General features: G+C 36.1%; 1 protein-coding gene across 1 annotated transcript; it reads right to left on the reverse strand.

Annotated features, from left to right (window-relative positions):
- Positions 1-11,061: 11,061 nt before the first annotated feature.
- Positions 11,062-11,632, reverse strand: LOC117570257 (myotrophin-like). The gene has a single exon (XM_034251770.2). It carries the CDS (start codon positions 11,574-11,576, stop codon positions 11,202-11,204), a length of 375 nt encoding a protein of 124 aa, XP_034107661.1. The 5' UTR covers positions 11,577-11,632; the 3' UTR covers positions 11,062-11,201.
- Between the last annotated feature and the right edge of the window lie 694 nt (positions 11,633-12,326).

The raw sequence follows: 12,326 nt of genomic DNA on the forward strand, positions 1-12,326 counted from the left end.
GAACGCTTTGTTTGACACATTGCATAAATCACACAAGGAGAAAGACAGAGAACAGCCTGTGGAGGGCCAAGCGGATGGAGGGGGGAGGCCTTTGAGCCTTGGCTCTAAGGAGAGCTATGCACCTTGCATACCTGTGTACCTTGGGCTCTGCACGTCGCCATGTTTATACCAATAATATGCCATAAACTATAGGAAAGGAGCAGAGGAGTCGAGAGGAGAGTGGAAGCAGCAGGGAAGGAGACAACAGAGAGTATTCCAGTTTGTGTCTACAGGACAGACAATGCGCAGCCCACATGGAGTCCAAAAATGGCGAAGAAGCGCGTCGCGTCGGCTTCCTCTGATAAAGTTTATGAACGTCGCGTCGCCGCAGTTTGGTCAATGGGAACTGCCAACTGGTGAACTGGGTAGGCAGCCACTTTGTCAGCAGTTGGCAGTCTCTGCACCTCTTTGCAGCATCACAGCTCGCTCCAGCAGCTCTCCTCTTCTCTTCCCTCTCTTGCGAATGTCCTTGAGTGCGGTGCTAAACTTTTAGCATCGCCAGGAACTTTACGCACAACTTGCACACATAATTTTAGTACTTCTCCCCCTCGACTGCTCTCATTTTGCCCCTTGCTTTGTGTAATTATTGGCCAGGTCCAGATCCGTGGGCCAACATGCTGGCGTTTCGGTTTCGGCTTCGGGGTTGGGGTCGGGGTCGGGATTTTGGAATCGAGTACGGGTTATATGTGTGAGTGCATTAGAGGCGACCACAAATTGTTTGGTTTGGTTTCGCGCAAATTGTAGTCGTAATTTTTCCACAAGCTTCGCCAATTGGCAGCGGCTGCTGCAAACTGGGCTTTATTATACTAGCTTGCCTCAAATGCACTTCTATTAGAGCTAAGCCACGTTCAGGTTTGGCTAATAAATAATTTTTACATAGCCATGACCGGTAGACAAAAAAAAATAGGCAATTATTCAGCAAAAATTTGAGAATATCGCATACACAGAATAAATGCATATGCAAAAGCAAATTATGCGTATAAAGAATTTATTATCAGGTCTGCCGATATATTGAATGAAAAAATATATGAACGATCAAAAAAATTTAAAAGTAGAATGACTTTTTCGAAAGGAATTTAACATTTTAAAATTTGTTACATTTTTTGTTCAAAGCAATATATTGTAAAAAATATAAAAAGGAAAAGAAAATTGGTAACATATTCTTCTAAAAAAAAAACGTTGTATGTGTTCATTAACATTCTGTATTCTGAGATGTGTTACACATAATAAATAAAAGAATTTTGTTCAAATTCTGATTAAATTAAATACAGATTTTAAAAACAACTTAACAACTAATTATTTATTTTCTATCAGTATTAAAAACATTGAAAATTTACTTTAATTCACATCATTATCTAGAAAATTATAAGTAAGACTTTTTAATAGTTTTTAATTTAATGTTATTTCAACAGTACTGCATTGCAATAATAACAATCATATGCAGAAAGTATTGACTTTCGAGTACAACTGCAATTCCAGGAAATTCTATGCTTAACTACAGTTCGAATCAAGTTGCGAGTGCTCCTATTATGCAAGAGCCAAGAACGTGTGTCATTTGCGTTGTGGCAAGTGCCACAAATCCCACATCAATCAAAACATGCGTTGTCTGCAGCAACAGCAATAGCAAGTGGAATAACAATAGCAGCATTGTCATAGATGGAATATATACGAGAATGCGAGCAACACACGAACTAAGTCTGTCCCTTTCAAAATAATACAATTGCCCCATTGGAAAATTAAACCAAGATTAATCGACCAGTAAGGAGAACATGGCAAAGCGCAAATTATGTCGCCTATCGATCGGCCTAGTCAATCAGCCATTTCAGATGCCTGCAACGGTAAATCGTACCATTGCACAGTGATGCAAATCAGCAGTTAGGTATTACAAAATAATACTATATGCAGTTAAATTAAAATTATATTAATACATTAAAAAATGTTAATATTTATGAGTTAATATGAATAAATTTGTTCTTAGCCATAATTTAAAAGTATTTCACTATACGTAGTACTAAGGTAAATAAATAACAAAAAATATAAAAATAAATATCAAGGATTTAGGAAAAAAGGAAATATTTAAACATAAAATTACAATTCTTGCTTTGGTAAATATACATTTTTATTCATATTTCTTTGTTACTTTCTTATTTTTATTATTTAATTCAATCTTCTTATCTATAAATTTTAAGGTTTTTACTTTTATATGATTTTAAATTTAATTACGCTTCTTGTCGCCTGCTGAAAGTCGTTCAAATACAAAATTAATATTATCATATACTTGATAATAATGTCAATGCGTTCTTAAAAGTGACTTGTTTAAGAATGTAGCGTTTTAAGAAGCTTCAAATTAATCACAAATTTCTGACAAGAATTCAAGGTCCATCTTTGTCCCACTGTGCAACCGTTGAAGCCGCATCGACTAGCTTTGCATGCAAATTATGATATTATGCCCCGCCTTACGCCTTCAAAGCACACACAGACTGTAGTCCTGTAGTCCAACAACTGGTCGAACGTGGGGCATGGGAAAACTTTAAGTTCGCAGGATGTGTCCTTCGTTCTTTTCTGCATTGATTTTGTATTTCCAAGGAAGTCGCGCGGAAGCTTGTTAGAGCGCCAGCCCTCCGATGTGCTCCCCCAGCCAACCAGCACATAAATTGCTTTGCATGCAGTTTTCTGCAAGCCTCTTGCACACCCCCTTCCCTCCCACCACCCCTGTCGAATCAGCTGCCCCCTCGGTTGCGCCCACATAGAGAGACAGAGCTTCGGCCCGGACTATTACGTTGGCAAATTGCAATGTAATTAGTTTTTACATTTCTATATAGTCGGGAACGTATAATTGTGGAAAATGGCATTTCTAGTTAATTAATGGCTCGGATAGGACCACGATCCAAAGGGAAGGCATAGCAGAGGAGAGCAGTAGAAGAACGTGAAGGGTGGGGGGACGCATTCCATGCTCCCCAAGCTGGCGCTGTGCGAAAACTTTCTGCACACTTTTCGTCGTGTGCAGTCAACAAAAAGTGCAGTCACCTACACGTAACAGCTCTTCCCCACTCCACACTTCCCCCTGGTGTTACCTCCCACCAATCTAGTATTATTCCCTATCCCTGCCACCCGCTGTGCCACACCCCCTGTCAACTGTGGCAACTTTGCTTGAAATTGCTTGAAAATTTAATTAAAATGTTGGCATTTTTGTTCACGAATTGATTTTTACAAAAGGAGAGAGAGAGAAAGATATCAGATCAGTTCAGAATATTTGAAAAAAAATATATATAATGTCAAAAACTGACAAGAGCATGCATATGTTGATAATTTGTGTGAGAAAATAAAAAGGCATGACACAGTTTAGTTCAGTTCATCGTTGATTCAAATATTATGTGATTTAAATGCATTGTGTTTATGCTTTTTTATGCGCTGTTGGCGTTATTTATGCTAGTATTGTTTTTATAGGGTAGAATAGATGGGTATTATAATTTTGTGCCGGCAGAATATCCTCGAGCCCATAAAGTATACACACATATGAACAGAGACTATACGAGATGGCGTTATAATTTTTTCTAGACAAGTCTTGCGAGTTATGTATAAATAAATCTAGTACAATGTTTGGTACAGCATTGAATTTGCTATCGGATAAAAGTTCTATATCTAGATATCAAAAATATCCTTCGGTATATTTTAAAGTATTTTTCAGTATATTGCTTTGTCGTGTTTTAATAAAATACTGCATTATTATACTTTTATTCAAAATATCGAGATATTAAAAAAACCTTCGGTATATTGTATATATATTTGGTATATTTTAACAATACTGTTCTGCCCTTATTCGAAATAGATAGCGGACATCTCACATCTTCTATTAGCTTTCTTAGCTTTCTTACTTCTTATCTGTGTTTTTAGCATTTAGTGTGCTTCTTTGGTGTATCAATTAAATTTGAGCTTGTTGTTATTTTTGGGTAGTAAAAAAAATAAATTCGAATGACTATTTAGAAAATTTAATAGGATTTCATAAGTACATTCAAAATTTGTTCCTTTTCATGGAGGAACGATTGACTTGCTAGCGAAAATTGATGAACTTTCATAATTATTTGCTTTTTAATCATAACAATTGAGCACAAAGGTAGTCCAACTCTCGTTATAAATAGTATAAAGAATGCACAAGTTTTCAACTTGTGTTACATTCTCAACTCCAACATGACACTTTAACAATCAACGTTTATGTGAGTGCATGGAATCAGAAAACTAAATCGCAGGCAAGGACCTCTATGCACAAATCTGCATAAAATAACTACGACAGAGCAACAAATCAAATGCTGACCACACCTAAAAACAACAATAATAACAACAAGCCAGCTGAACTAAACTAAACTGAAAGTGAAAATCGAGTCGGAAAATGCTACCGTTTATTTTGGCTTTACCTTTGCATTTGATTTGTCTTTGTATTTATTTTTCGGGGTGCCTAATTTAAATAAACGTTTATTTGTAGAAAGGCTTAAATAGGTTCAGTAAATGACTTCCTGAATTGTGTGCATTGAAAGCAAAGGCAACAAAGACAACAAAAAAGTAGAGACAATAACAAAAACTTTAGCTAGTGCTAAGGCAGAAGAAGAAATAAAAACGACCAAATTGCATAATCAGTGAGACAAATGCAGCAGATTATGAAATCCTTCGCTCAAAGGCTATCCCAGCACGGCTGGAAGCCACACACAAACGGACAGAAGGACGGACGGAGGGACGGACTTGCGAACCAACCGCTGAACAGAAGGCTGCCAGGCAACACCAGTAACAACACACTAGCAACAATAACAACAACAACAACAACAACAACAAAAGCAACAGCAACAACATTGTTGCCAGAGCAATCTCTTGTTGTGTTTTGCCCTGGGTAGAAAACTGGCAGCAACCTGTCGCATATTTAAAGCGATTAACGGCACGATTTCAGTTGGCAGCGCAGCTTCAGCATAGAAATTGAAATTGAAATGCTTTTGGCAGCTTTTTTCCCAATACTCATATGGGCAAAGAGGATCCTCCAGTCGAGTCAACATCTATGCAACAGCATTGAAAGAACTTTGGATATATTTTATGTAGACAAATTTAAATTGTGTTCATTTATTAAAGACTTCCTGAATAAAGCTACTATAAAATAAATTTACTTTATAGATTTTTTAATAATTTAATAAGAAAATAAATAATGCATTTTGAATGACATATTTTGTTGCTAAAGGCCTTATGCAGACTTCCCTATAAATAAAAAAAATTAGCTAAATTAAACATCGTAGTAAATAAATATAATGCAACTCAATATAATTTAACATTTTGTCACTGCTTCATTATCAAAATGAAACTTCTTATTCATATCATATTCTACAAATTTAAAACAAATATAATAATAATAAAAATGTGTAATTTAAAAAAAAAAAAATTAATTTTAAAATATCTAATAGATTGTTTAAGATAGTTATTACTAATATTATTTAGTTATGAAAACTTTGAAAAATTTTCTTGTGAAAATAATTTACAGGTTTCAAATGATAGTGACTAGCTTTATAGCTTTTTGTGGAAAATATATTATTAAACTGTACTATATTCGGAAATTTTGAATTCCACATGTTAAGATAGGTTAAAAGTCCGTTGTGTAAAGGGCCAAAAGAGTATTGCAAAGTCGATATGCATCAGATAGCATTTTCTTTCGCTAGTTTGTTGTTGGCATCGTTGTTGTTATTATTGCAATTCGTGTCTCTTGTATTGCGGACAAAATTGAAAACGTTTGTAAATACTTTGAAAGCATTTGCAGCAATTGAACAAATACAAAATAGGTTTTTGCCGCCGCTGTTAGAAAATTGTGAAAAATGAAAATAAACAAAACAAAATAAAATAAAGTAAAGTAAAGAAGGAAAGAAAAAAATAATATACGTTTATTTGTGCACAATGGTGGTTGCATAGTTACTTGTCCGCGTTTGTATTGGTCTCTTGGCTTGTTTTCCCATTCGGCTTTTCCTCGTTGCAAATGACCTATAAATAAAGTTGGCAGCCAAATAGCTGTGGCCAAAAATGGCATAAGCGAAAATTGCGCAATAAAAGCGCATAGCCTACAAATAATAACCGCAACTACAACTGCAGCAGACAACAACAACAACAACTACTTCTCGATTTCCTTCTCAATTTCTTCGATTGACAATCGACTTTTTGACCTTTAATCTGACTCGATTTTTGGGGCGTTGAGAAAATTGAGGTGATATTTGCGAAATTATTAAGATTTTATCTTCAATAAAGCTGACGAGATCAATGATTATTGGGTAGGAAAGTGAAACTGAAGCTATTCAGTTAATGGGACGAAATTACACAACATCTTTGGGTTGTTTCAATTCAATTAATTTAAACACTTTTTAAATTCATACCTAACAAGTAAGAAAGCTACAGTCGAGTGTACTCGACTGTGAGATACCCGCTACCCATTTTGAATAAAAGCAATATATTTTGCGGTATTATTCTCAAAATATACCAAATATACTGCAAAAATACTAAAAATATACCAAATGGTATATGTGGTATATCGATATAGTACCGCATTCAAAATATACCATAGACGGCACAATATACCAGATTGTCAGCCAAAGCAACTAAGACCCCTAGTAAGTAGGCGTTTTTGCCCATACAAAAGTATTTCTTTAATAACTTCGAAAATTTTTATCTGATCGCAACCAACGCAATTTTCAGGAATCAGAACTACTTTTATTATTATTATATATACCAAAATTCGTAACTCTAGCTTAAAAATTAAGCTTGTTATTCGATTTTTTTTGATTTGCGGGGGCGGAAGTGGGTGTGGCAAAAATTTGAAACAATATTGATTTGCGTGCAAACATAACAAATGCTGTCGAAACTTATAGCTCTATCTCTTATAGTCTCTGAGATCCAGTGTTTCATACGGACGGACGGACAGACGGACAGACACACAGACGGACATGGCTAGATCGTCTCGGCTGTTGACGCTGATCAAGAATATATATACTTTATAGGGTCGGAGATGCCTCCTTTTACCTGTTACATACATTTCCTGACGGCACAAAGTTATAATACCCTTCTACCCTATGGGTAAAAAAATATATATTTTTCGCTCATAATAAAACTCACTTTTAAATGTTACATTTTTCTAAAAACTCAATACTTTAAAATCATGACGAATGCGCAAAGGTGCAAAATGTTAGGTATAGGATTTTTTAATTAGATGAAAATATAAATTCAAATATTGTGTGATTTCCTATTTACTATTTCTGTAATTTATGTCTTAAATAAAATTGTATAAAAATATAAATTTATAAATACTTAGCATTTTTCAATATACAATAGTTATCGCAAGCAGTGAGCAAATTAAATTATTGTGCTGTTGCAAAATAAATAGTTTTGAGTTCAATGCTAATACTTCCAAAATAAAGAGTTAATCTCAACAAGAAAGAATGTTTTATCGACTAGCTCAATTCACAAAGCGTTTGATTTTTTTAAAAGCATGTGATAGACACAAGAAAACATACATAAATACGCGATTTTAATTCTTTTAAACTTTTGAAATAACACGAACTATTCCTCGGCATTACTTAGGACGTATTTTATTAAGCGATTGTACAAATTTGAGATTATTCATAAAATCTTCAGTGACTTACACTGCATGTTATCTAAATGCATGAAAACTCGCTGTGGCAGCAAGCTGAGAAACCTCTTTATTTTATCCTCTATCTACTCAATCTCAGGCTAAGAGCGAGAGTAAGGGAGAAAGTAGTAGAGTTGTTGCCTCAAGCATTGTGCTTACATATATCATAAAACAAAGAATTTTGGTAATTTTTGCAGAGGTTCTTCTTGGACCTCCGGGCATTGGCATTGACTGTGGGACTGGGATTGGGAATGGCATTGAGTTGCTCCGTCCGGGCGCACTTAATGGCAAAAGCTTTTATCAGCTCCGATTACACAATTTAAAGCAACAAAAGTGTCACTTTAAATGCAATACAAAATGTTGTTCAAGCTACAGCAGTGTGTGGGAGCAGAGAGGGAGAGAGCAGATGTGGAAAATGTGGGGTGTTATTTTCATTGGGGCGTTGGAACAGCACCTGGAGCAACCTGAAGCCCATTGAAAAGTCCTGTGGTTGCCGCACCGCAACATTGTTGCCGAAAACCAACGTAACCCAAGCCAAGCCAAGCCAAGACAGACGCACAGCACAGCACAGCACAGCTGGCAAAACTGAGCCCTGATCTCGCTCCACATCCCCCTTTATGGGTGAGGGGGCAGCAGACTGCGAGGCAGCGTAAGCTAACTCAGCTTAAATAAATTTAATTTAATTACCAGTAAAAACCGCATGAGTGACTCCAAGCTAGATGAGTGAGCCGTGGCAAGGACGTGGCTATCTCTGCTGCCAGCTCATGCTTATGCAACTCCCACTTGCCTCTGCCCCTGCACACTCTTTCTTTCTCTTTTCTTCTCTTTGGCAAACATGAGGCGCGTAGAGTTTTACCTGGCACTCAAAAACTACAGAGTTAGTCAACGTTAGTGTGTGTGTTTATTTAGGAAATAACATTTTTGTGGCAACACATTTTTGGATTTTATTACAGTGCGGCACGTTGAGTGCTTCTCTTACTTGCCACACGCTCTGTTGCTGCCGTTGCCTTGCTGCTGTTGCTGCTGTTGAGGTCAACATGCATTTTATCATTTAAAATAGACGCCCAAAGCAACAGCAACAGCAACACCAACAACAACTACGATGAGCACAAACAACATTGCCAGGCACTCGACGATAAATAACCTTAATGTAGTGCCCGCTGCTGTAGTGAGCCGACTCGTTGCCTCTGCCTTTGGGTTACATGTTTAATTACAAGCGGCGCCAACTCAAATTTCAAAGCATACTTTTAGGCGCCGCTAAAAAAAGTGCTCGAGAAAGTGTAGTCGAAAAACGGGCTGACCTCTTTTAACGCTACTCACACACACACTTGCTTACACAGTTACACACACACCGAAAGAGAGAATTTACTCTCTGCTGGTCCGCGACACAAGGTCAAGTGACTTCTCTCTAACGCGCTGCACTCGTCGCTCGACGTCACGATTATTATGCAAATTGGCCTCGCTGTGTTTGCACACACGTGAGCAAATACTCGAGAAGCAGCTTAGTGGAGAGCTTAAGCCACTCGAGACATACACCACACAATGGATTGGACAACTCAAGAGTACCCGAACGAGGAGCGAGCTTGGTTAGGATGGCTTCGGGCTGTTAGGTTCACTCAACAAAGTAAGAAAGTGTCAAGGAAAGCGACAATGTAATATACGATAGTTAGGTATGTTATAACTATAACTAAAACTGCTAGTTTGGAGTAGTAGTACAACACTTGTAGGAATACTTACATTCAACATACAAAAATACCATCATACATACATCATGAAAAGTATTATTCATTGTATATAATTTGGTCACACTTAAGAATATATCAAATCCTTTTCACTTGTGCTTTTAAACTGAAAAATTAAAAGTATAATAATGAAATTATAATTTAAATAAGAATGAAATGATCGAATTAAAAATAATCAATCAAGCAATTTAAGTTTCAATTTTAAACAACACCGATCTACAGGAAATACATATAACATACAATCAGTATTTTTCATGCTAAAGGAATTATTAAATGAAGATGATTTATATAATATATATAAATAACTTATATAACTAAATAACTTTGTGCCTTCTACTGCTGTAATTTCTTTGAGCTACACAATTTCTTCATTATCATCATTAATAATTTTGTGCATTTATCATCTGTTGTTTTTTTTGCTTAACAATAAATCAAAATTTAGTTGAAAGCAAGTTTTTACTGGTTTTAAACATTTTCTTGTTATGAAATTATTTAAAAATTGTTTGATAGCTTAAATTTACAGCTGAAAATTCAACTGATTTAAATTAAAATTGAAAAAATAAAGGCTAAAGTGAGAATTCTCTGTCACATCTGTTGCAATTCAACCAAATGTAAATTTGAATTTATTTAATATGCAATAATTCGAAATTCCCATTCTCCCAATGCAACTGTCAGAGGAGGCAGAGGACAGTCAACAAACTGACACCTCCAGCCGACTGTCAGCTACCTCTTTCACCCTCCGCCCATCCACCCATCCACCCATCCACACAGCATGCATATGCAATGTTTGTCGTCTCTTCGTCCCCATCCGGTTCTACTGATGTCCGTTGCCTGGTAACCTAGTTTAATAAATAATTCGCTATTTTCCTTTATTTTCCTTCCATTATTATTTTCTTTTTTATGTGTTTTAGTCGCTGCTCTCTTTTTGTCTTCGGCAAGTCATTCATGTGTGCAATCTGTGGGTGTGACTAATTCAATTACAACGCCCAATTGTGCATGCCTCGCCGCTCGCTGCTCGCGTCTGACATTCTCTATCATCATACCCACACAGCACACTCCCCGATCCCCCTCAATCGCACCCTCACCCTCAGCTCGCCTCTAGCGTGATTTTTCATTTCCATTTTATGCTTTCTCTTTATGCTACTAGCATAGGTAGTAGGATTTGGCTTGTGTTTGAGTCCGGGAGAGTTGTTCGGAATATGTGTGAATTACATTAGCTCTGCTTTTCGGTACCTGAATATATCCCACCTCTCTTCTCTTCTCTTCTCGCTCGCGTCACGTTGCCATTTAATTGTTTTTTGTCACACGAGTTATCCTTTTTGGGGCGTATCGTGTTCGAAATTGAAATTAACTGACAGTCTGCGAATGCAGTCAATGGCTCTGAATGTCACTCTGTCCATTTGCCTGGATAATCAAAATGATTTGCAGCCAACGAAAAGGAAGCGTGAGAGCTTCCAGCTACCAGCTACTTGCTGTATCGAAAGTGGGTGTGAAGTGGGTTCAAGGGAAGGAAACATTATCCAGAGATAGTTGATTCCCATGGAAAGCATACAAATTTAGATTACATTAAAATTAATATGTTTTTGATAAGCGTACGAAAGGGATCGATATTATATTATGTAAAAATGTTTGAATAGATATTTTAACTCATCGATTTTTATTGAATCAATATTATCTATTGAAATTTAACAACTTCGAATATTTGTTTTTAAGTTAATAGAACATTTTTAATTAACTGATTTTAACAGCAAAAAGAAACCTTATACTTTCTCTGCTTATTATTTGTAAGTTATTTTTAGTAATTTTTTAATTTCATCCTTTTCAGCTGCATCCACATAACTCTGGCCATTGGGCGTGATACCCTGACTGTTGGCTCCTTTTTCTAGAAGGAACTCAACGCACTCTGTATGCCCTTCCCAGATGGCTGCCAGCAATGGTGTAATATTATACTTGTCCTCGCTATTAACATCGGCACCAATATCAACCAGGAACTTTATCATTTTCAATTGCCCGAAATCGGCTGCGTAATGTAATGGAGTTCGTCCTCCGACCCATTCGTTAACATCTCGATTTGAATTTTGATAGACGCTTTGTACATCATCCATTTCGCCATTTTTTATATTCCAAATCAAGCTCTCATCGGTTTGAGACATATTTTTACAGTTTTCAGAAATAAAATTCTCTCCAGAGCAATAATTAACTCGCCAACTGAGTTTATCAAGTAATTTTTTGATTTTCTTCTAAATTAAACTTAACAAGTAAGAAAGCTACAGTCGAGTGTACTCAACTGTGAGATACCCTCTACCCATTTTGAATAAAAGCAATATATTTTGCGGTTCTATTCTCAAAATATACCAAATATACTGCAAACATACTAAAAATATACCAAACCGTATATGTATTATATGGATATAGCACCGCATTCAAAATATACCATAAACGGCACAGTATACCAGATTGTCAGCAAAGCAACTAAGACCCTAAGTAAATAGCCGTTTTTGCCCATACAAAAGTATTTCTTTAATAACTTCGACAATTTTTACTATACTACTACTGTTATTATTATATATACCACAATTAACAATTCTAGCTTTACAATTACGCTTGTTATTCGATTTTTTTGATTTGCGGGGGGCGGAAGTGGGCGTGGCAAAAATTTGAAACAACTTGATCTGCGTACAAACATAACATTTTATTTTCTCATGTAATTCAAATTGTAAATTTCATCAATATTTACTCTCAAATTTTTATTTTAACTTACAATTCAAATTATTGGAATTTTGATTTCATTGCATTTGTCAATTATTTATATAATATTAATACTCTTAGTTATTACGATGCTCCCATGAAGCTTTGGGCGATCGATTTTTTCTCACAGCCTGAGTCATGGAGCTGGCGGGGCT

This window comes from Drosophila albomicans, chromosome 3 (genome assembly GCF_009650485.2).
Source record: "Drosophila albomicans strain 15112-1751.03 chromosome 3, ASM965048v2, whole genome shotgun sequence".
In the NCBI taxonomy this organism is placed as follows: Eukaryota; Metazoa; Arthropoda; class Insecta; order Diptera; family Drosophilidae; genus Drosophila; species Drosophila albomicans.

Bases quoted from the DNA above. Each gene is read 5' to 3' on its own strand.
- LOC117570257 (XM_034251770.2), bottom strand. From the start codon at position 11,576: ATGTCTCAAACCGATGAGAGCTTGATTTGGAATATAAAAAATGGCGAA.